We start from the raw sequence: 26,287 nt of genomic DNA on the forward strand, positions 1-26,287 counted from the left end.
ATTTACAACCTGTGATATTTTTTAAATGTTTCCCTGACTTTCAAATATTGAGGGAAATTACATCTCCCCCTAACTTTTCATTCTCCTGTAGAATAGACCCTGATTCAAAAGTAAAAATGCTTGAATAGTATTAAAGTTGTATCATCAATGCATATCACACATCAGAAATTCTGTATTGTGATACGAGTCATACTGGAAGTGATCCACCAGTACAGTGTGGTAAACTATATAAAATGAATGTATGAGGTACTTACCACTACATTTCCCTGTCCTATCTGTATGGCTGTCTCCTCAGTGACAGGTTGTTTTCTTTCATCACTCACTAGGACTTCTGAAGTTTTATGACTTCCTACAGTAAAAAAAAAATTGTCCCAACTAATTAGCAATACAACAAGAATGAGGTATTTATTAAAATCTGTACAAACTAAAGATTACAGTAAAATATGTCTGGGAACAATTCAATTTTCATAAGACATCAGGGGCTCTACTGTCTTAAAGTATTTCGATAAACTCCAGATAAGACTGTTCTTTCTTGTTCAACCTGCCAAGTACTGAGAACATCTCAGAATGACTGTGGGGGTGTTTTGAAATACATGTAGCTTGAATGTCTTGCTCAACAAGATTTGCGGCTACTGGGCTCAACCCCAATTACATGTAATAAAAATCAACTTAATAGCAGTCAGACTTAACTTTACAATATTTCATTTAATTATGTTTGTTTTATTTTCATAAAATTAGTTCTCACGTTTTCAAACTTAATAAATCTGTAAATAAAATCTATACAAGTGGGTGGGGTGGATATTCTTTTCTTTCTTCCTTTTCCTTCGTAACTGTTTTCGCCACCCCACTGCAAAATTATATGATGGTTCTCTCGTTTACATGGTGGGAGAGGGAGAGTACAAAAATGACACTTGCATCTAGGTTGATAAAGTTTTAAAAATTATGATTTCTCTATCTATCCCTATATGCCCGGCTACAGATTTAATTAAAACGAACACAAATAAAACCAGAAAAACATCATACAAAAACTGCAAAAAAATTGCTAATTTCATGCATCAATTTCAAATTTCGAACCTGACTGACATAGTTGGCTCTAGCACTGTTAGCCTGTGCATATTCAAAATATGTGTGATTTTCATTAATAATATGGCCTATATTCAACCTAATGAAAGTGTGTGTGTGTCGGCGTGTGTGTGTTTTCAAATTGCTCCAGTGTCTTCCTCAACATGATTTGAGATTACAGGGCTCAATCCCAATTAATTCACAAAAATCACCTTAACGAGAATCAGACTTGATTTTGCAGTATTTCGTTTAGGTTTGTTTTATCTACATAAAGTTATTCCCCACATCTTCAAACATTTTTTTTTTTGTGCCACCACACTGCAATATTATGATAATTGTCCAGTGGTGGGGGGGGGGATGCTGTCATCTAGCTTCAAAACAATTATTCTTGTTCTTTTTGAAAATTAAACAATATATGTTTTGCATCATAAAGCTAAATTGCCTCATAAACCAATATTGCATTATTTTTTGGTAAATTAGAAGCTTACATTATCCTTATGTAATGTGACAAGTGTACAGTGTCAATTATTACTTCACAATTTGCAATGCACACAGAAACAGATTATTTTATACAAAAATGTAACAAGATGAAAAAGTTTAAAAAATATTAATGATTTTCCTCTATATCCAACTACACTTTTAACTGATTAAAAACGAGGAGGGGGGGGGGGGGGCAGAATAAACGTCATAGTCTTAGAAACAAATGTACAAAATTTGCTCATTTAATTCATTAATTTCAAATATATAACCACACTGACATCACCATAGCACTAAATAGGATTTTCCTTACTAATAAGGCCTAATATGTATGTGGGTGAGTCCATGGTTTACCAGACCAATGAGATATTGTTCGCCATCTTAGACAAATAATTTCTTTTATTTTCGTAACTTTGGCAATTTTATTGTTTTAGTACACGCTTATACAAATACACTTTATTCCTTTTTTGCTCAATTCTTGTTACAAATGATGTTAAGAAATATTAAAATTAAGCATTCGTAATATTGGAAGATTTTCGTGCAAACGGAAACCCGGAAAGGACAGTGAGTACCTGTCTGATTGTTGGCAACATCTTCCGCTGGGTTTTAAAAACATTTTTTTTCAATGACAGTTGTTGTGCTATAAATTTCCAATTACAAAAATTTGATAAATAGAAAATATAAATAAATATAAATTCATTTTTAAAATAAGGAAGCATTTGTGGACATTGTTAGACATGTAGACAAGGTTAAACAATATATGAATATTCTTGCTAAATAATTCTAAAAGCGTGTCAAGAAATACGGTGTACATTACAGGTGAAGACATCCAACGGCCATCTTTGTATCTGAATGGCACGCGCTGGAAATGAAAGCGACACCTGGTGGATAAACTCGGTACACAATGTCGTCGTCCTTCAGCAGTTGATAAATTTTGTCTATCAAAATTGTGTTATTTTTATTTACATATAAATGAATATATTATAAATAAATAGTATAAATAAATGTATATCACTTAAGAGTATTAAAGTGAACTTAATATAAATTTTATAACAACAAATACTATTTATTTATACTTAACTTCATGTCAGCATGACAACTCTGCATGAAGAAACTGTCGTGTTTACATTTTGTTTTCTAAATTTAAAATGAAATCTTTGAGAATTGTCAATAAATAAAGTTTGTAATTTTATTTATGACGTCATTAAAAGTTTTTTATGTCAACAAAATATAAGAAATATGAATTACCTTGATACACGGGTTGGAATACAGTAATGTCACTACTCCTCAAGCGTGTGGTATACAGACGTCCATTGTCCCAGAATATGGCATAGAGTGGAATTCCCTTTGTGAAAATGGCGACAAGTTGACATGAAGCTGTAAGTTGATGAATACAGAAATCATCAGGGAATCCAAAGTTACATACGAAAATATTCCCGTCTTCATTTATAACGATTGATGTCGGGTCTTGTAGACGTTGATGTTTGTATGTATATTTACATTGACTGGGATTCAAAATGTCGAATCCATACACACCAGTATCAGGGGATTTATAACCAGCATGACACGAGACATAAACCATGTTGTCTTTTGTTGTCACACTAATCCATCCGACCCCTTTACAAATCTGGTGAATCGTCTCAACATGTCCGTCATCAAGTGACACGATAGACCAGTACATCATGCCATGTTTCCTACCAGTGACAACAAGATTATCATGGAATCTGACAACACCATAATATTCATCCAATACTCCCTGTAGACGTAACCTCCTGGTCGTTTTAATAACAGGTGACATGTCTGAAGAATCAATGGACACCATATTTATCAGACCGTCGTGATGAAGGACACAAATTGTCATGGCGTTCATCAGACACATGTCACGTGGTACTGACTCTAGTGTGTCTGACGATGCCAGGAATTTTCCATCTTGGAGTCGATAGATCTTGACTTTACACGTGTAGACTTTATCCGTCTCGTCGTCTAGGACGACTATCTTGTCTTGGCAGACGACAATAGAGATGTACCAGGGGGACACGTCGGCTGTGGAAATAAAGTGATATAAACATTAATACACATCTACACAAAAATATTAAACATATATAATTATATTAAAATATGAAATAACTTGTACGTTTGCAGTGTATGAAGGTATTAATACATTAATAATGATTTAATTAATTATATTTATGACTTTAAAAATTAATTCCTGTGAAATTTATTATACTTATTATATTGTTCTAAATTTACCTGTCAAAAACTTGCAATGGTCGTAGCGGTTGTCTTCGTGTATATTACTAAATTTGCATAGATATATTCTTAATAAAATACTAAAATAACTTGTACATTTGCAGTGTGTAAGTATTAATACATTAATAATAATTTAAATAATTATATTTATGACTTTAAGAATTCATTACTGTTAAATTTATTATACTTATTCTATTGTTCTAAATTTAACTGTCAAAAAATTGCAATGGTCGTAGCGGTTGTCGTCGTGTATACTGCTAAATTTACATAGATATATTCTTATTAAAATACTAAAATAACTTGTACATTTACGTGATGTAAACTTTAAAATAATGCGTAATATAAACGTAGACACACATCTACACAAAAATACTATACACGTATAATTTAAATACTAAATAACTGACCATTACAACCTTCGTAATGACGTCATCATTTTATTATTATTACAAGAGAGATTTACAGCAGACATCACATAGATCCAGTAATCACGCTATTATAGTTCTGTACAGTATTGTAATAAACTGAAGATACCAACAATAGTGTCTTAACAGGCTCTATGTGGAAACTGCTATTGTCCCTCATTTTTAATCATGTTACGTACGTGCAATCGTGCGTGTGTATTGCTCGTATACTCCTCCAAAATGGACAAGACAAATTAAGACATGGGGTCCATCCTTACATTAAGTAACTCAGTCTCTGGGTCATTTCTTGAAAGCTATAGAGTAAATGTCTCCATCCCAATACCACGTAACAACTGTACACAAAACGGAACTGCACAAAAATGAGGGGGAAAATATTGTATTTTTTATACCAAAAAAAAACCGGGATTTGTGTCGAAACTAGTAAATTGAGGATAGACTACCGGCTTTGCAAACAGAATAATGGCTGTCGATTTTAACGAGTACAACTATAAATAAAGCAGGATCGCACACTAAATCAAACACAATATACTTTACTTCCATTTCTTAACAAAACCATAACAAAATTAGAAAAACACTTCGCTAATTTACAACTATAACAGTATCACTTAAAAATTTAAATTTTATTTCAAAATTCCAATAAAGGCCGGGAAAAAATTCTCGAAAATATAAAGCATTTATCCTGATGAATGCAATTTCTCTCATTCTTTGAAAAGTTGTTTAACCATATTATTAGTGTTGGTCATGCAAACAGGGAGGAAGGTCAGGTGAACTAAATTTAAAAAGCAATAATAATAATAATAATAAATCGTTCATCTAACATTTCCCTGTCATACCCGACATTTAGTCGTTACCCTATATGTATGTACTACCCTGAGTATTTCAATGAAAATCCGTGTAAATGTCTTCATTCATTTATTTGTCTGCTGCATTTTCTCACATTGGGATGCCTGCCTTGGATTATGACGTCTGCACTGACAAGAACGCTGGCGGAAACATGCAACATGGAGAAACGTACTTATTTACAAATCCGCGAAGCCCGATGTACTAAAGTTTACATGACACATGGGTCAAAACAGCGGTAGCGATTTATTCTGACAGAATTTGTTTCGAGTTTTGAAGGAGCGCGCGTCTTCAACTGTATAACACAAACTCTCTGGGAATATAAAACATGAATGCATCGTCAGCTTTACCAAATTTTATCATTGTTGTTATGTGCAAACTCCTGATAAACTTTTGAAACGATCGAAGTAATAATTTGCAAAGACATTTAAACCATGACACCTTGAATGTCTCTGGGGTTATCACTTTTTATGTAGTGGGTCTTATGTTAATTTAAATCCGTTTCCATGAAAACTATTTCCCAAGCTTGAAGATCAGAGCTCTAGATATATTATTATCGATATGTGTCGAGTTTTATTTCTCTATAAAGGAAAGTCTTGCACCATTTTATCATGTCAGTGAAAAGTAAAGAATCAATGAAGCAAACGACGTGTATGTTATTGCCGTAGCGAGTCTTCACGAAGACAACTTTTCGCAAAGAAAATGATTATCTTGGGAGGAAAGTAATCTCCCTTTATTCACTTTAAACGTGTGCATCCTGGCCGTATATATAAAAAATAAAAGATTTTCATGAATAACTTGTTATGATGAGTCCGCCATATTCACGAAAAAAAATCACAGGTCTTAAGGAAGATTAATACGTTTACGTGCAGAAATTACATTGTATGAAAAAAATTCCCCATTTTCAAGCAGATTAACATTTTTATTCCACGTTTACGGGCTCTTTTTCGTGAAATAAGGTTATTCCACACGAAAACTGCACTTTTCTCCTGAAAAGAGACTTTCTCTTGAAAAAAAAAGATTGTATCAAAGCGTATTGCATCGACACGATCCAATCGCTTTTCAGAAAAGAAACTGAAAATTACCAACGCTGATGAAATTAGCGATGTCGATTAAACAAAAAATAACAAAAATACTTTGCCAAGAATTTACCAAACACAGTTATTCTAATAAGTGATTTGAAACTCAGCAGTGATAAACAAATGTCCGTTACATGTCAAATGTGTAGCAATGTGATCATTTAATCCAGTCATGCGACATCACCTAATTGTCCATGTGAGAGATCGCCGCCAGAAAAGTAAATCAACTATCAGTAAAAAACAATTTAAATTTAAAAATCGCGACAAATTTTCAGGAAGTTATTTTTTCTTCACAAAACAACGTTCGTATTTGATAACGGGTACTTTATTACCAACAATTATATTCTTTTTCTTCATTTTCTTCACATTTTTCCGTACCTCTTTGACAAGTAAAATGAACAGTGTCTGCAAGTTTCTTTGGAGAGAGAGAGAGAGAGAGAGAATTTTTAGATGCCCCCTGATTATTGCAAAATACACTTTCTCAGTGGATCGTTCTCCAGTAACGCTACATTGTATAAATTTTTACACGTCCTCTTAAAAAAGCGTCAACATTTATATCCGTAATTAAGATGCGAGAACCATAAATATAAATTCGTAGGTATTATCAACGGCATATATAAGGGTTTTGAAATTCCAGTTGGATATTACACAGTATTTCATGTGCACATAATCATCCGATTGAAACGCTATTATACTCATCTCAAGAGTTATGGGCCCGTTTCAAGTTAAATCACAACATTTGACAATAATTCCATAAAACTACATACACTGTGATTAAGAAACTTTATGCTGGAATTGTTCATTCTAGGTAAGCTTTATAAATGAGCAAACTATTGATACAACAAATTACAATCAGTCTTGGTATAAATGTAAAGTTTTGCAATATATTGCAGGGTACATAATACAAAACTTCAACTTAAACAAGTTAAATTGCAAATTAAAATAATGTCGAAATTTAGGCAAAAGCCTCTTCCAGACACTTCAAACAGCGAAGGAAATTTACAGCCAAGCGAACACATTTTGTCATTTTGTTATTCTTGTTGTCACCTAAGCGTGGATGTGTAATGTCTAGTCCCATAGCTCAGGAAGAAAGGTAATGATAAAGTTGATTCGATTGAGACAAGGACGTCCTATTATCGAGTCAAGCTACCACCCCGTCCCATAACTCAGAAATTAACAAGTACTGATGAATTCGATTGATAATACGACGCCCTCTTACCGCGTCGTGCCTATCACTGCGGTATTTGACCGTATACTACAGCCGCTGTCATCATGCATCACATCTTATTACTGAATCATATCTTTAAAATCACTGACCGATGTGGTGGCCTAATGGTTAGAGTGTCCACATCTGATGATCGAGGTCGCGGGTGCGAACCCAGGCCGAATCATAATAAAGACTTGCCAAAAATATGGTACTAACAGCTGCTTCGCTAGGCACTCAGTATTATGAGGTTAGTGTTAACTGGTCTGCCTGGTGTCAGGATAATGTAACTGGGTGAGACATCATGCTACATGTCTGCGACATTATGCCCTAGCGCTAGACATCACTATAAACTACCTCACTGCAGACATCGTAGCGATATGACTGAAAAATTGTTTTAAGCTACGTTAAAAATCTAAATCATACATATACATACATACATACATTATTTCCAGTTATACGTTAACGACAGTACAAGCAAAGATGTGACTCGTCAAACAAATCCCGTATAATCTTCATCCCTTATACATTTTAAACTTGTCTTTTAAAATAAAGTTCAAATTACCCTTCTATTTCAAATATATTTTAGCCAGGCATGAACTCACATTTTGTTACAGGGCCCCGAGTGGCCGAGAGGTCTAAAGCGTTCTCCGTTAGGGATCACTGCCATCTCATCTCTGTCTGCGTGAGTTCGAGTCTAGGATTCGGCCAATGTGGGTATGTGAGAAAGCTTGCCAGTAGCTTCTCGTGGGTCGGTGGTTCTTCCCGGGGTTTTCCCGGGTTCTTCCTCCACCATTAATACTGTCCGCCATGCATAGCCTACCGTGTGCTAAAAAATGGCGTTAAACCCAACAACAACATTTTGTTACGTTTTTTCTCTTGATTCGTGATAGGTCATATCACCGTAATAAAAGAAGCAAAAAAATAAAATAAAATGAAAAAATAAGTCTTTGAATCAACAGATTTCCAGCTGAAGAAGTTTAGGACATAATGGATGATACTTATTCACCTGCCTGCTATATTTGCTGACCATTCTGCAAATATCACTACATAATTATGTTTCTTATTTCGTTTCTTTGTCAGTCTCGAGTAATGAGCTACTCTATATATCAGTCAATATTAATCCCCCGATTCCATCAATATAGTAGATGGTAAAACCGATCAACAAAAGGGGAAGCTACGATTTCGGGTAGAGCGACCCGTGAGAAATGAGCACATGTAAACGTCATCTGTTTACAACTGTTGAAACATCTACGGCTTTACATTGCGGTAAATACGGGAATACGCTGTCAAACAGATATAGCCACTGTTCCGAATCCCCGCGACAAAGAGTAACTGACGCGATACTTTTTTTATGCATACGAAATCTTTCTTACCTATATGTTTGTAAAACTACGGTGCCCTTTACGTGATATATATTATAAAAGAAGTACTAAATCGAAATAGCGACATATCTTGTTTAATGGAATTATTATTATGTGTGAAACCAGACAATATCGTTATTACAAAAACAATGTGTCGATAAATTGAATCATTACTTCCTTGTTTCATCATTTTGAACCCATTGCTTCTTTGAATAAATGCGATATTTTTCTATATATAATGCATGGGTTCCGAATAATTAGGTACAGCAGTCAGTAGAGTTTCATCCTTTTGAGAAAGATCAATATATTGCCTGAGAGATTCAACGCTTATAATTGCTAATCGCACCGAAGTTGATATTTGAGTTTTGTCTATTACTTGTCAGTAAGTTTCTTTTTCGTGGTCTTTTTTGCAGCAGGAATATTAATGGAGTAATCTTTTATAGCACAAATATGGCCCGAAAGAATACAATTTATTTCCAAACAATCACCACGTGAGTTTGATTCTTTCAAGATAACGAAGGCTATAAGCCGGGATAGATAGATAAAAAAAAAATATCACATATATTAAAATTAACTTGACTTTTAAAGTGTCGGTGTGAAACAATTTGATATACCAATTCTGTTGGTATGACTACGCATATAATTATTGTTTCCACGGTTGATTATTTCTCTTGATAAGTTATGAATTTTTATTTATGAAATCATTTATAAAATAATAAAACAGAAAGAAAAGTAATTATTTACCGATTTAAAAATGAATTTGATCGGAATTTCCTCTGATTTCCCCTATTATTTAGGGGACAGAAAAAAACTTGGAGATTATGGAGAGTGAGAGGAAATGCATTTTGAAGGGATGAAAATCTTCAAACTGACCTTACACAAGTAACCTAGATGAACCCGGGTCCTTATAATCTTAGGCGTACACTTTCCATGAGATTTATCTACAATGTGACTAAGTTACAATAACGTTTCGAGATGAGATAATCTAACTGAAATTTTTTTGACTGTGTGGCATACGCATACATATACTTTTTTTTATGCAGAGCGATGAATTACTAATTTTTCTAAATGAAATATTTGTGATATTTCACTGAATATATATATATATATATATATATATATATATATATATATATATATATATATATATACACACACACACACATACCGCGTCGATCATATTATAAGCTTGAAGCATGTGTGTGTGTGTGTGTGTGATTTAGATTTTTAATGTAGCTTTAACAATTCTTCGGTCATATCGCAACAATGTCTGTACTGTGACAGTTTATAGTGATGTCTAGCACTGGGGCATCATATCGCAGACATGTAGCACGATGTCCCACCCAGTCACATTATCCTGACACCAGGTTGACCAGTCCTAACAATAATCTCTTAATGCTGAGCGCCTAGCGAGGCAGTTGCATGTACCATTTTTTATAAGTCTTTGGTATAACTCGACCGGGGCTCGAACCCGCGACCTCCCGCATCCGAGGCAGAAGCTCTAACCACTAGACCACATGAGCGGTCCTTGAATAATGCAACAATAAGCATTGACGAACAGCAACCAGAAGAACCAAATTCAAAATAAAATTAATATGCATACATTTTTTCTTCATGTTTTGTATTGTGTTGTTTTGCCTTGAATTAGGAAGCAGAATTAGATTTCTACTGATATTTCCTGTATAAATATGCAGAAAACATAGTAGAATGTAAACTGTAAACCGCTGAGTTTGTTGCCATGGATACAGTACGATATGTGCTATCAGTCTGTGATACATATTTGTAACTAATACATTTTAGCATACACAAGACGGAAATTTGTTGAAGCGAGTGAGTAAAGGATATATTTTATCTTGTGAGTGAAAATCTAGAGTTTTTCTTCCACTCGACGAAATATATCCTGTATTCACTCATTTCAGGCAAACACAATCTCTTAAATCAGTCTATCGCTCTGTGACACACATACTACTGTTCTCTGCTCTCTCCCCTCTCTCTCTCTCTCTCTCTCTCTCTCTCTGGTGGTAAAAATAAATATTCCACCAATAAAGATACCGAGATGGACAACGAACCAATCTTACAGTCAGTTCCCAACCACCCCACCATCCTTGGTTTGTCTACACGCACATTCGTTTACATTCAGTAGTTCTCTAGATCGACCGATCGATCGCTCGAGAACAGTTGCAAAACACAGAAACAAAAATCCATAAAATGGAACGTAGCAGATTTTTGCCCGTGGCATGCTACGATGTATGTGGACCTTTGATGATGAAACTGACCAACAAACAGACCAGCAAAGAGAGAGAGAGAGAGAGAGAGAGAGGTGTAAGGAGGATAAAAGCAGTCTGAATGTGATTAGCAATAGTAAGTAAAGCAAGCCTCGTTTCCATTCATTGATCAATGTATACACCGCTTTGTACATCAAAGATAACAGCATCCATCCAACCATCCATCCATACATACATACATAGACAAACAGACAGACATACCGAGAAAGAGATGGATTGTGTGTGTATGCCTTATTATTGATACACCACGAGATGTATAAATTTTCCTTTAAAGGACTCACGGTACTAATTTAGTTCCCACAGTAAACCTATGCAAACACCATGATATTAAAAATTCAATAACTAAAGGATTTTGAGTGCTCATGATCAAACCTATATTTATCAGTATAGATGAAACCTGGATGTCAGCTTCTGTATTAAGGAACGGATATGAGCCGCGACATTTTTTGGACCTGCATGTGTTTGAAACACGTGCTTTCAATTCCGCACCAAAGAGTCAGGTGCTAATTTTAATAATGAGTGTTCCAAAATCAAGACTGTTAAACGACTGAAATTCCATCAATAAAACAATGTCTCTAAATTTTCTCACTTACAACTAGGATAATCTCTCAAAAGATTCTTTTCCCTCAAACATAACTTGCATTATTAACCAATCCTGGTCAGCCAAACCCAATATACACTATTTTCACCCATTTCCAGACTGGTTCCCACTTTTCCATACCATTAGTACCGTGTGTCCTATAGGGAAACGAGGCTTATCCTACATCAATAGCTCTTTTTACCGTTTCTTTTGGTCAATTTCACTGAACTTTTACCGTCATTCACAGGACGAGACATGGTCCTATGACTCAGTCTAAAAAATAGTGTGTTAGGTGACCCAGAGAGAGAAAGAGAGAGGGAGAGAGAGAGCCGAGGGGTTTAAGGGATAATTACCAATGGGCATTTCTGTTCTTGGTAATCCATATGTAACTCTGTAGGTGGATTTGTCTGCTGCCTGACCAACCAACACAGAGATAGTGGGGAGGGGCATCTTTCGGATATTTTGATATTTAAAAATTAATATTGTTTTACAACCTAATTATAGGTTTAAGAAAGAAAGAAAAAAAAAAACAGCATCAAAGACAAGCATTAAATAGATTACAGTGTGTGTGCCTCATAAAAATTACCTTATAATTTCAACAGATTATTGCGAATTTGTATCACTGATATTATGAAAACTAGATAAATCACATGGAAAGTGTACACATGCCGTTATAACGATCCAGGTTATAGTAGGCTACTTGGTGTAAGTTTCAGTTTCAAAGGGTTTCAACAAGAGGTGGGGGGGGGGGGGAAGCGGGAATTCATAATATTTGTATCTTAATTTCCTTATTTCGCTAGTGATTAATCAGTGGAAATTCTTGACTGATCTATAGAATTGATGACATAGATTCGAAACAATGTTCATAAATGCCAGGGGCGGATCACAATTTAATAAATCAATAACTTACACACGTGTGTGTGTGTGTGTGTGTGTGTGTGATATGTTCGAACAACTGGAGGCTGACGTCCTGATGATAAAACGTCAGACTCTGTGGTCCAACCGACATCGAACTGCTGGAGGTCAAGGTGTTAAATGCATTTTGGTCATCGAACCTTATTAGACCTGGCAATAAGAGGCGCCATTTTATTTTATTTTTCTTCTTTCTTTTATGATATTATATTTATCTTGTGATATCATTTTATTTTATTATATCAATTAACTGAATTTGTAGTTAATATTTGACGAATATAAAATTTTAATTAATTAGTGTACAGAAAATTTCTAAATTTAAGTTTTAGTGAGTTTTTCTTCACACTTGAATTCTCTTTTCAATATTGGGAACAATCGCCTATATCCAACACATTTCAATTAGTTCCAACGGAATGTAAATCATTCATTAGACAAATTTAAGATATCATGCATTTAATTTTATAAAACAATAAATTGAAAGTTCTAATAATGTAATGAATTTAAGTTATGCTATCATACAGGAGACTACGTATATCATACGTCCAATGTATTATACAGCATACAATAATAAACTGGCACCTGATATGATTACATGATCAATGCAGTCTTGTGTTGCCTTCTTGCGGACACATGCCTGTGATAAATAAATATTAATAACAATACAAAGTTTGAGATTTATGCCAACAAAGTTGACCATATACTGAATTGGATGACAGGATTTCTTTTACGCACGATCTTGCAAAACATGTTCTTGGAGACTTTAACTAGAAGGCTACATTATTCCTCAACGTAATTCTACTCAAACATGAGCAAAATGAGACTTTTCAGTTTAGGTGTTCGTCGGTTGAAAACATACATATACAAAGTTTTATTCTTGTGACTTCTATTTTCTAATCTTTTAAAAACGCGCATGCATAAAATCTGTATTAAAAGGAACAATGTTTTCTTGAATCTCCTTTGTGCCAGAGACAAATAAAACGTATGTCTGGGGATGTTCTATGATCAACAAAATCGTCGTCATCGTTACCAATCTTCTTTGTGTTCACAATATCTATACGCCGTAAGAATAGCTTTTAGATCGAGATCATCTCAAGAAAGATAGTCTGAAAATCTTCCGTGCGAGAAAAAGAATACATAGATATTTGACCCTTTTATTATAAAAATCTAATACCTCTCCACAGGCAGAAATTTTGACCCTATACATAAAGGTAAATAATTCTTTAAGCTCGGTAAAAACAAAATCTAGCATTGCGGTGGTAAGATTACCTGTCAACAGTGACAGGATCATATTCATACCTGTCACCACACAGTCACAATCGCTATTGGTCGGTTCATATTGCATATGAATACACATTATGTAGCCACACACTACACTGAACAAAGAGTGGTGTCAGTTATTAATCTCTTTTATAAGAGAGAAAAAGACTACATGCATTTGTTATGACGCGGACTGTCCTTGAGTTCGTTCTTTGTATATACTATATTTGTATGTTTGTTTGATACACTACAGGATTTGAAGCTTTAAAGCGCAGTAAAATGTTAATTCTAAATGCAAGTTCTGTGTATAACCATTAGACTATATCATCTTACAGAAAGCCAGTACAATAGGTGTCATGGTGGAAGTTTACACGCATATACAATGAAAAGACATGCATTGCAGCCAGTTGGAATATCAAATTACCAAAACCTGAGCTTATGGTTTTACATTGTAGTTTTTAGGTTACTTAGTAATTTCATATTTAGGTTTAGCCAGCTCTGATGCGTTTCCCACTTGCTGTTGTATTGCTATTACACACGGTCTTTCCTGTCTTTCCTTTCTAATATATGTATTAAAAGCATATGTAGGCAGGGTATGAAAATGTTTACTGACAGATTCCATTAAGTATGTCCGACAATAGGTAACAATAGAGTATGAAACTAAGATTGAAATTCAAAGTATTCACTGAAATATTCGAATAAATATGCCAGACTTGAGCGTGCGTGCGTGTGTGTGTGTGATTTGGATTTTTAACGTAGCTTTAACAATTTTTCAGTGATATCGCTACGATGTCTGCAGTGTGACAGTTTATAGTTATGTCTAGCAATGTTGCATCATGCCGCAGACATGTAGCTTGATGTCCCACCCAGTCACATTATCCTGACACCAGGCCGACCAGTCCTAACACCACCCTCATAATGCTGAGTGCCAAGCGAGGCAGCTTTTAGTACCATTTTTTAAGTCGGCCGGGGATCGACCTACAACCTCCCGCATCCGATAAGGACATTCTAACCACTAGGCCACCGAAGCGGTACAGACTTATGTAGCAAAGTCTATGAAAATATGAAATTATTAACTGTCATATTCCATTATGTTTGTCAACTTAGAAAACAAATGAGTATAAAAGAGACTGACATTTTCCACTATGTAATGAATATAGTACAAGTATCAGTATGCAGAGTATGAAAATATTTACTGACAAACTTCACTGGATTTTTATCTGTAACTTATGGATCACTTACTACTTTCTAGTGTCAGAGTCCCAACCTTGGCAAGACGGTAACCAACTTTTTCCTCTCCTCCTGTGGCCATTTTATCTTTTTATATGATTGTGTTCCAGGGTATGACTCCAAGTGAAATGAGTTTTCAGCCTACCACAATGCTGACACGAGGACTGGGCTGCAAAATATTGACAGGAATATTCTAGCCGTATCCATTTAATATAATAACTAATGTTTAGTTTATGAATTATTGTACAGATATCAGCTTGCTTGTAATATGAAATATCTATACCAATGAAATGGCATTAACATTTTGGCGTGTAAAGAATTTACCAAAGCTGCAATGAAAACACTCTTTTTCACGCAAAATGTAATCATCTTTAAATTCCCTAGTCACCTTAGAGGTGTTGTGTAATCTTAGTGGTTTTGTGTGATCTTAGAGGTGTTATGTAATCTTAATGGTTTTGTGTGATCTTAGAGGAGTTGTGTGATCTTAGTAGTTTCATGTCATCTTAGAGATGTGTGATCTTAGATGTGCTGTGTGATCTTAGTGGTTTTATGTGATCTTAGAGGTGTTGTGCGATCTTAATTATCTTGTGCATCTTAGAGGTGGTGTGTGATCTTAGAGGTGTAGTGTTACTTTAGTGGTTTTGTGTGATCTTAGAGGTGTAGTGTGAACTTAGAGGTGTTGTGTGATCTTAATGATATTGTGCATCTTTGAGGTGTTGTGTAATCTTAGTGCTTTTGTGTGATCTTAGAGGTGTTGTGTGATCTTTATAGTTTTGTGTGATCTTAGAAGTCTTGTGCCATTGTAGAAGTGTTGTGTGATCTTAGTGGTTTTGTGTGATCTTAGTAGTTTTATATGGTCTTAGCGGTGGTGTGTGATATTAGTGGTTTTGTGTGATCTTAATAGCTGTATGTGGTCTTGAAGGTGGTGTGTAATCTTAAGTGTTATTGTGAATATTAGAGTTGCTGATGATTACAATGACTGGACGAACCATTGTGCTTTTGTGTTTGGGGAGTTATTGGTTAGTGTTAATAATGTAGGTGTGGAGTTAGTGGTGCGTATAAATACTGTAGATGGGGATTTCGAGGTGGGAAATTACTATAGATTTGGAGTTAGTGGGTGTAAATTATGTGGATGGGGAGAGCAGTTTTAGGGGTAAATGCTAAATTATATGAGTTAATTAGTGGTAGGTGTAACTAATGTAGATGAGGAGTTAGTGGGATGTATAAATACATTGAACATGGAGTTAGTGGTGGGTGTAAATAATGTGGATCGGGAGTTAGTAGTGGAAGTAAATACCGTAAATGGAAAGTTAGTGGTGGGCTTAAAAAACTATAGATGAGAGTTAGTGGTGTGTGTAAATAATGTAGATGGGGTGTTAGTGGTGAGTATAATGATAGTGGAGGTTAGCAATCCGTGTAAATACCAGTGATGATTTCTGCTAAAGAGTCTTCATTTACTCATATTGACCTCCCAGTCACAGGAAATGACGTGTACATGATAGTTTTATAATCGCACTCGCTAAAAATAAACTACTTTCTGCGCATTAAATGACCTAGGTGTGGTTAACTGATTTAATACGTGAACATCTGACTCAGTGAGACTGTATGACTCTCTGCAACATCAATAACGTATCTTTGAATATTTAAAACTCTGAATTTAATTACCGATGTATCATCAACTGTACAACTCTCAGAGAGTGTTTTGTGACCTAGATTTGAGTACATGTAGGACTCTGCACAATCAGTACAGCGTTATTCCATTTTCATACATTGACGCAATAGGAATTCATGTTTCATAAAAGTAAATAGTAGACTGATACTTACAGAATATCTATTAATCCCTTAAAATGGAAGTTTCCCAAGGTAACCAGACTGTATGCTCTGTAATGTCTGTACTTGTCTCCAAGCCAAGTCTTATTATCATACACAAAACCAGCCAATCATTGCATGACAACAAGCTATGTTGTTAAGTGTTGACCTTACCTAGCAAGCTATTGGCGTGTACATACAAATACTACAATGGATATTCAAATGGCTTTAGTCACGATATGTATATCTTGTTCTCCAGGTTTACATGAGCAAACAATATGGCTGATAGAGAGAATAAATCTGGAAAATAAATTCAAGTAATAACGGAAATGTGTAGTGCTGGCATGCAAGTATCCATGTGTAATAGTAGTTACCTAAGTCCATTGGTCTATGTATCTGTCAAATTAGTTCCCTGGAAAGGTAACACAGGGGAGTGTGTTTTGGGGTGTGGAATTTTAACGTAGCTTTAACGATTTTAGTCATATCGCTACGATGTCTGCAGTATGGCATTTTATAGTGATGTCTAGCACTGGGGCATCATGCTGTGTGGCAGTTTATAGTGTTGTCTAACACTGGGGCATCATGCCCTGTGGCAGTTTATATTGATGTCAAGCACTGGGGCATCATGCTTTATGGCAGTTTATAGTGATGTCTAGCACTGATTCATCATGCCGTGTGGCAGTTTATAGTGATGTCTAGCACTGGGGCATCATGCCCTGTGGCAGTTTATAGTTATGTCTAGCACTGGGGCATCAGGCAGTATGGCAGTTTATAGTGATGTCTAGCACTGGTTCATCATGCCGTGTAGCAGGTTATAGTGATGTCTAGCACTGGGGTATCATGCCCTGTGGCAGTTTATATTGATGTCTAGCACTGGGGCATCATGCATTATGGCAGCTTGTTGTGATATCTAGCACTGATTCATCATGCCGTGTGGCAGTTTATAGTGGTGTCTAGCACTGAGACATCATACAGTGTGGCAGTTTATATTGATGTCTAGCACTAGGGTTAGTGAGAGGAAGCTGCTAAGTACCATTTTTATATAAACCTATGGTTTGATTCGCTGGGGTTCGAACCCGCGACCACCAGCATAGAGGCACTGGAGCCGTTTTGCTAGCTCACAATCATTGTTTACTGCTACTGCTGCCACCACCATTACTACTACTACTACTACTACTACCGTACTGCTATTCCTACTTATATACTCTTACTACTACTACTACAATTATTATGTGACTGCTGCTGCTACTACTACTACTATCTTATTGCTGCTGCTTCTACTACTACTATTTCTACTTCATCTACTACTACTACTACTACTAGTACCGTCCTGCTATAATACTTATATACTTTTACTACTACTACTATCTTACTGCTGCTACTACTAGTTCTACTACTACCGTATTGCTACTCCTACGTCTGAACTACTACTACTGCTACTTTTTTGATAACAGCTACAGCCTCATATCCATATACAAAGGCAACATGGCCTTCCCTACTGGGTAAATGATGGTATATACTGATGGGTCGAGAAAGTAAAAAATCATAAATGATGACATTATGCTGCAATTTTAAGTCAATTTTTGTTATCCATTCTGTTATAAACGCTGACAGTGTTATGCCATCCTAATTTTGATGGCGTTATCATTATATAAAGCTTTCATTCGGATTCGCAATCGAAGGATAGCTAGGTTATCTTTATATATAGCATTGATTCGGATTCGTAATCGAAGGATAGCTAGGTTATCTTTATATACAGCATTGATTCCGATTCGTAATCGAAGGATAGCTAGGTTATCTTTATATACAGCATTGATTCGGATTCGTATTCGAAGGATAGCTAGGTTATCTTTATATACAGCATTGATTCGGATTCGTATTCGAAGGATAGCTAGGTTATCTTTATATACAGCACTGATTCGGATTCGTAATCGAAGGTTAGCTAGGTTATCTTGATATATAGCATTGACTCGGATTCGTAATCGAAGGATAGCTAGGTTATCTTTATATATAGCATTGATTCGGATTCGTAATCGAAGGATAGCTAGGTTATCTTTATATACAGCATTGATTCGGATTCGTAATCGAAGGATAGCTAGGTTATCTTTATATACAGCATTGATTCGGATTCGTAATCGAAGGATAGCTAGGTTATCTTTATATACAGCATTGATTCGGATTCGTAATCGAAGGATAGCTAGGTTATCTTTATATACAGCATTGATTCGGATTCGTAATCGAAGGATAGCTAGGTTATCTTTATATACAGCATTGATTCGGATTCGTAATCGAAGGATAGCTAGGTTATCTTTATATACAGCATTGATTCGGATTCGTAATCGAAGGATAGCTAGGTTATCTTTATATATAGCATTGATTCGGATTCGTAATCGAAGGATAGCTAGGTTATCTTTATATACAGCATTGATTCGGATTCGTAATCGAAGGATAGCTAGGTTATCTTTATATACAGCATTGATTCGGATTCGTAATAGAAGGATAGCTAGGTTATCTTTATATATAGCATTGATTCGGATTCGTAATCGAAGGATAGCTAGGTTATCTTTATATACAGCATTGATTCGGATTCGTAATCGAAAGTAGTAAAGGGGGCCACTATAGGCTCAATGGAAATTAGCATTACAAGACCCCCCTGGGCCACTATAGCCTCAATGGAAATTTAACATGGAGAAAAACCCTGGGCCACTATAGCCTCAAGGGAAATTTAACATGGAGAAAAGTCTTGGGCCACTCTAGCCTCAAGGGGATTGAACATGGGGCAAAAAGCATGGGCAACTCTAGCGACAAGGGAAATTGAACATAGGGAATTGTAACAGGGTCCAGACCTGATGGGTCTATGGAAAGGGAACAGTTGGAGAGGGACATAACACACACACACACACACACACACACAACGTACGCGCGAAGACACACACACACACACACACACACACACACACACACACACACACACATATATATATATAAAATAATAATTCGGGGTTAGGCAATTGAAAGTCAATCTCTTTTCGAGAAATAAGAGTGGCCCTGAAAAGGGCCTTTGGATTTATGTTAATATGCCCTGAACATAAAGGGCATCTGTGGCATCTTCTTCTCCTCAAGCTGCGTCTTACAGCACGGCCATACATCAGAGTCCTCTTGAGGCAACCTTGTCTCTCTATGTAGACTCTTCGTATCCACAGACTGCTGGTGGTCCTGTGGACAACGGTCCACTTGGATCGGACATACATGAGCATGTCCGTCCTGAACATCATTGAAGACACGAGGGTGGAAGATTCAACGTCAGTCCACATCTTGCGGCTACGAGAATAGGTGAGTGAGTGATTGAACTGAACTGCGCTTATTTATAGGGAGAGAAAGGATTGAAACGGATTGAGTTCGTTGACCAATCCAAACACGCGTGACGAAATTCAGTCAGTCCGCATCCAATCGGAAGAGAGCGGTCTGTGACGTCACGTGGCCTATATACATTCGCTAGCGCCTGTGCGCTGTCAATCTATGCGACAGTGATTCAACATGACGGAAACTCAGAAAACGATCCATGGGGGTGCACCGACGGTGGATACTACCCAAGGGAACCCGGACTTACTTTCAGAAGCCGTAAACTGGGATTTTGTGGATTTTCTGACCTCACAAGAATTTGTTCCAGAACCTTCGTTACCATCTTTACCGCACGTGGAGAATTTTCGACAGAGACAGAAAGAAGAATTGGAGAAATTTATACAGAGACAAAAGGAAGCAGAACAAGCTTTTCTGCTACAGCAACAGCAGCAAGAAGAAGAGGTAAGCAGAAAAAAACAGCAAGAAGAAGAAGAAGCAGCAAAGAAACAAGAGGGTGAAAGTCAAACGGTCACGGTACTGTTGGACATTTTAGCGGAGTTAAGAAGTCTGAAACAAATGTATCAGACTTCTTTATCACGACCGAAGAGAATACGACCTTCCCGAGCTAAACATGCCAACCCTGAGACTAAGCCTACCTTACCACCCTTAGTGATTTCAACCCAATCATCATCATCAAAAGTAGGCCTCGGACGTGGCAAAGGCTTAAGACAGTTCAAGTTGATTGCTTAAACTCACCCCTACACCAAGAAAATAACGGCCCTTTTCAGGGCCACCCACTTCTCTCGAAAAGAGATACCATTTCAATTGCCAATAACTCAAAATAACAACCCATTTTACCCCTACAGTACGTGTCTATGTATGAGTGCGTGAGTGTAGGTTCTTATTTTAAAATCATAACCCAAAGTCACTTACCTTTTATCATTAATGTATTCTGTTATCCATAGTTACAATTCAATTCACAACATAAACACTCTTAAAAAAGTTCATTCACTTCTTTTGTGTCATTATTTACTCTCTCTGTTTTTTAGATTTCTTCACAGGCTTTTCCTCTTCTGCCTCCTCACTTTCTTCCCTTCTTCTTTTCTTCTCCTGTTTCTTTTTCTTCACCTGTCTGCTTTCTTCCTCTTCTTCTACCTCTTCTTTCTCTGAAGAATCCCTCTCTTCTTCTGACTCCTCTTGTTTCTTTTTGGGGCAATCTGGAGACCAATGTCCTTTTTCTTTACAATAATAACAGGTATCTTGACTTTTGTCTCTTTTAACCCCTGTTTTTCTTTTTTGACGGTCTGGACACTCTGAAGACCAATGCCCTTTCTTTTGACAGATATAGCAAGTATCTTCACTTTTATCTCGAAAGGAAGGAGAGTAGTCCGAAGGCTGGTCTGAAGATAATTTTCTAATGACCCCTCGCAACGCTCTGATGAAACGTTCCATCTGGCTAGTCTCTTCCATCGTTGTGATCAGGTAGAGAGTGAAATGAATAGTGAAAGGACAAGACACGTACACTTTTATATACGCTGGTCTGCCAGGACTATAAAGTAGCTCATGGTGTTTAAACTTGAGTGATTTGACTTTTTGCTTTCAAGATGAAACGATCTAATTCATTTGAGAAGAAAGAAGAAGAAGAAAGTAAGAGGCAGAAACGTGATCTATCGCCTCGTACCAGAGCTGAAGTCTTGGCACAAATTCATGCCAGTGATTTTGAAGACGACATGAGTGAACCAGAATCCAAGCCCTCTCAACCAAGTTCACCGCCCTTAGTTAACCCTGACAAATACTATTCCATTCGAGAGACAGAAAAGCGCTCCTCTAGAAAATTTAGAACCACGGCTTACACCTACACGGTGAAGTTTAAAGATTTCAAGTCCGAAGTACCCTTAGAGAAAGCAGAAGGGTTCATCACCGAGATGTGGGATTCTTTACTCACCGCACTCAAGCGACAATGTCAACCCAAAGAAGACGATCGCTTGACACTATCCATACAACACGATGGTTTGAAGTCCCCTGTTTGGATCGAGTTTAGCAGACCCACAGAACTGACCCCTTCCAAAGTCATGGACAAGATACAACAGGTGCAACAATCCAATGACCAGTTTGACATCACCGATGGAAAAGCCACACTGAAAATGGCTCACGTCTCTCTTCCTCAAGGGACTGGACGCAAAAAGATGTTATTGGTGAACGATCTTCGCAGCATTAAGCGTAGCCTCGTCCGAATTTACAACCCTCATGACCGGATGTGTTTAGCCCGGGCTATCGTGGTGGGGCGAACCTATGCCAACAAGAACGACACGGCAGAATGGAAAAGAGCCTGGAAAACTATTCGACAATCGGACCGAGCCAAACAACGAAACGAAGCAGAACTCCTGTTACAACAAGCGGGCCTGTCCAAAGACACACCCTGTGGCATTCCTGAAATGCAAACATTGCAAGATGTCCTAGCTCCACGCTACACCTTGAAAGTGCACCCTCAAGAAGTGCGCGGACCTCTGTTGTTTCGAGGCCAAGATTTTAAGGATGGAAAATACATTCACCTTTATCATCACGATGACCATTTCGATACCATTACCAATATCACTGGATTCCTGGGATACAGATATTACTGTGAGAAATGTGACCGTGGTTATAATAATCGAGAGCAACACAAACATTGCGGATGGAAACGCTCCACCCTGTCTGAGCGAAGGACCAGTGCCTTGTTCAACTTGTCTGCGCACGTTTGTCAGCCCTACCTGTTACCAACAACATCTGAAGACACAAGGTTCACAGCAGAAATGTGCTTGTCAACTGCTGAGATTGTGCCCTACGTGTGGACAAGGCATACGTACCAATAATGCCAAGGCACACGTATGTTCAGGAAACAAAAAATGTCACATTTGTCACCACATCGTGGACTTGGAACATCAATGCTACGTGCAAAAATACCAACCAGAGAAAGAGGATGGTCACAAAAATGAAAAAGGCAATTTCATCTTTTTCGATTTCGAATGCATGCAAGAGACCGGCATTCACATTCCTAATTTCTGTGTGGCTCATCGAGCGTGCGACAAGTGCATTCAAGAACCTATTTTCAGTCATTGCTCTCACTGCAGCAAGATTCCTGGAGGGCGTGAAAAAATCTTTCGGGGACCGAACACGCTAGCTGATTTTGCCCAATGGGTCTTAGACCCCATCGACAAGACGTGGAGCCAAGAGGACATCGAACGTTACGGAGATTGTCATCGTCATGCCACGGTGATGGCTCACAATTTCTCCGGATACGATGGACAGTTTCTTTTGAGGTATTATACGGAACAAGGCACCGAACGACCTAAAGTGACTTTGAACGGAGCCAAAATCATTTCCATGCAAGTGGGACAAGTACAGGTTAAAGATTCCATGAGTTACTTGGCCATGCCTTTGAGTCGAATGCCCAAAACGTTTGGAATGACAGAAATGGCTAAAGGGTATTTTCCACACTTTTTCAATACGGAAGCCAATCAACACGCCGTTCTACCCCATTTGCCTGAGGCTAAAGATTACGACCCCGACAACATGGGTACCGAACAACGAGAAGCTTTCTACGCTTGGTACCAGGCTCACGCCTCGGACCCTTTCGACTTTCAGGAAGAAATGCTAAAGTATTGTCGTTCCGACGTGGACATTTTACGGCGTTGCTGTGGAAAATTTCGAGAACTGTTCATGGAACACGGAGGGGTCGATCCTTTGAAACAAGCTTGCACCATTGCCAAAGCGTGTTCCTTAGTGTATCGACAACGATTCATGCCTGAAAACACCGTGGCTGTCATCAGCCCTCAAACGACCAACTATGTCAAACGTCAATACTCGGTCAAAGCCCTACGTTGGTTACATTACTTGTGCGACAAGGAAGACAAATGGATTCAGCATGCCCGCAACGGAGGGGGCGAAAAGACCATTGGAACGCATTCGGTAGATGGCTGGGACTTAGAAAACCCCAAGATCGTGTATGAGTTTAACGGCTGCTTATTTCACGGATGTCCCGTCTGTTACCCTGACCGTAAAACTAAAAATCAGTTTCTACAACGAACCATGGAAGACTTGTACCAGGACACTTGTCAGTGACGCCTAAAGTTAGAACAGGAAGGATACCAAGTGGTGGAAATGTGGGAACACGAGTACGATCACCGTTTGAAAACCGATCCCGAGTTTAAATGTCTCGTGGAAAGTTACAAGCTGGTGGACCCCCTGAACCCGAGAGATAGTTTGTACGGAGGAAGGACCAATGCCACCTGTTTGATGTACCAAGCCGACGAAGAGAAAGGAGAAGAAATGAAATACTTGGACGTGTGTTCGCTGTATCCCTTCGTGTGCAAATATTGTCGCTTTCCTGCAGGGCACCCACAATTGTTCACGGAACACATCGACCTGAAAAACATTCGACAATACGAAGGCTTGATCAAGTGTAAAGTTTTGCCTCCCTCGAACCTATACCATCCCGTCTTACCTCACCATTGTCAAGGCAAACTGATGTTTCCATTGTGCCGTACTTGTGCCGAAACGTGCAACCAAGACCAACCTTGTCAGCACACCCAGGAAGAACGTGCCTTGACGGGAACCTGGGTCAGCGTAGAATTGTTCAAAGCTCTGGACATGGGATACCAACTGTTAGAAGTGTACGAAATTTGCCACTTTCCCAAGACACAACAATACCACAAGGGTGATCCCAGTCAGAAAGGCATTTTCGCTGACTACGTGGATGCCTTTTTGAAACTGAAACAAGAAGCCAGCGGCTATCCTTCCTGGTGTCACACTCCGGAAGACCAAATACAATTCAAAGAGAAATACTATGAACAAGAAGGCATCTCTTAAAAACCACATCGAGAAAAACGAAGGCAGGCGATCGTTTGCCAAAGTGATGTTAAATTGTTTGTGGGGCAAAATGGCACAACGACCGTGTTTACCCAAGACGGAGTATTTGACTGAACCTTCCCGCTACTTTCAGATGATTCACGACAAAACCAAATACATGAAACACGTGGACGTCGTTCGCGAGGATTTGATCTTGGTCAATTACGAAGAAGATCTGGACTTTGTACAAGACGATTCTTTTGGAAATGTCATCATTGCGGCTTACGTGACAGCTCATGCTCGCTTAAAGCTGTACGAAGCTTTAGAACTGTTAGAAGAACGCGTCCTGTACTTTGACACGGACAGTTGCATTTACATCCATCACCCGAGTCAACAGCACCCTGACATCGAAGGAGACCGTTTAGGAGCCTGGACAGACGAGCATCCCGACGATTCTAAGTTTCGCCAGTGGTGGTCCTAAAAATTACGGCTACGAATATCGGGACAAACAAGGAGAAGTGCACACGCAGTGCAAAGTGAAAGGATTGACTCTGAATTATCGTACCAGTCGAGTGGTGAACTTTGGGGTATTGAAAGAAGCCTTGCAGAATGGAGAGGACGAACACTTTAAAGTGACCATCTATCAACCCAACAAGATTGTACGTTTACCCACTCACCACATCGTCAGTCGACCCTTGCAAAAAGTCTATCAAATCGTGTACCAGAAGCGAGTGCGACTTCCCAATCATTTCACCTTACCGTATGGACACGTCGGTATTGGTCTGTATATAAAACGGAACCCTAGGCAAGATCGATAGTTTATTGTGACTACCAGGACCAAGTGAACAAGATGAATACTTTCAGAGAAACACAAAACAAGTTTAGAAAGGCACAATTCAAGTGTGGGGTTTCTGAAGTGGAATGCGCTTGTGAGCCTTGCAACTTTTCAACCTGTGTTAGTGACAGTACCAGAAGAACCCGTCACCCAGGACAGGACTGTCGTGGACATTCCTGAAAGGTCATTCCGGTAGGACACTTGTGTGACCGTACCTCATGTAGAGACTGTAAGAACATTACACACTGTCCCTAGGACACCTTGCTTACCCAGAACATGTTGCACAGAGACTTGTTTATATTCCACTTTGATCGTTTTGATGTGTTTTTTATTCCTGTACATCACTATTTGGCTTTTATGTATTTTTGTCTTTCGTGTTGTTCATATTTGAAACATTCAACAAACGTGTCCTGAAAAAAGTATATAAACTCTGGTCTTGTTTTTTTCGTGTCACAAGTGACATTCCTAACACTATGGCTACTTCTTCTGTCTCTGCTCCCTCTTCCTCC

General features: G+C 37.8%; 1 protein-coding gene across 1 annotated transcript in view; it reads right to left on the minus strand.

Annotated features, from left to right (window-relative positions):
• LOC149789816 (uncharacterized) overlaps positions 1–16,924 on the minus strand; it is a 147,000-nt gene extending 130,076 nt beyond the window's left edge. The window contains exons 1-4 of the mRNA XM_089971812.1: positions 16,790–16,924; positions 14,978–15,134; positions 2,788–3,582; positions 255–349 (exon numbers count right to left, since the gene is read on the minus strand). Coding sequence (XP_089827938.1) covers positions 255–349; positions 2,788–3,582; positions 14,978–15,047 — 960 coding nt within the window. The 5' untranslated portion in view covers positions 15,048–15,134; positions 16,790–16,924. The remainder of the gene's footprint in view (positions 1–254; positions 350–2,787; positions 3,583–14,977; positions 15,135–16,789) is intronic.
• Positions 16,925–26,287: the final 9,363 nt, after the last annotated feature.

Source organism: Sinohyriopsis cumingii, chromosome 10 (assembly GCF_028554795.1).
Source record: "Sinohyriopsis cumingii isolate HCF-2022 chromosome 10, ASM2855479v2, whole genome shotgun sequence".
In the NCBI taxonomy this organism is placed as follows: Eukaryota; Metazoa; Mollusca; class Bivalvia; order Unionida; family Unionidae; genus Sinohyriopsis; species Sinohyriopsis cumingii.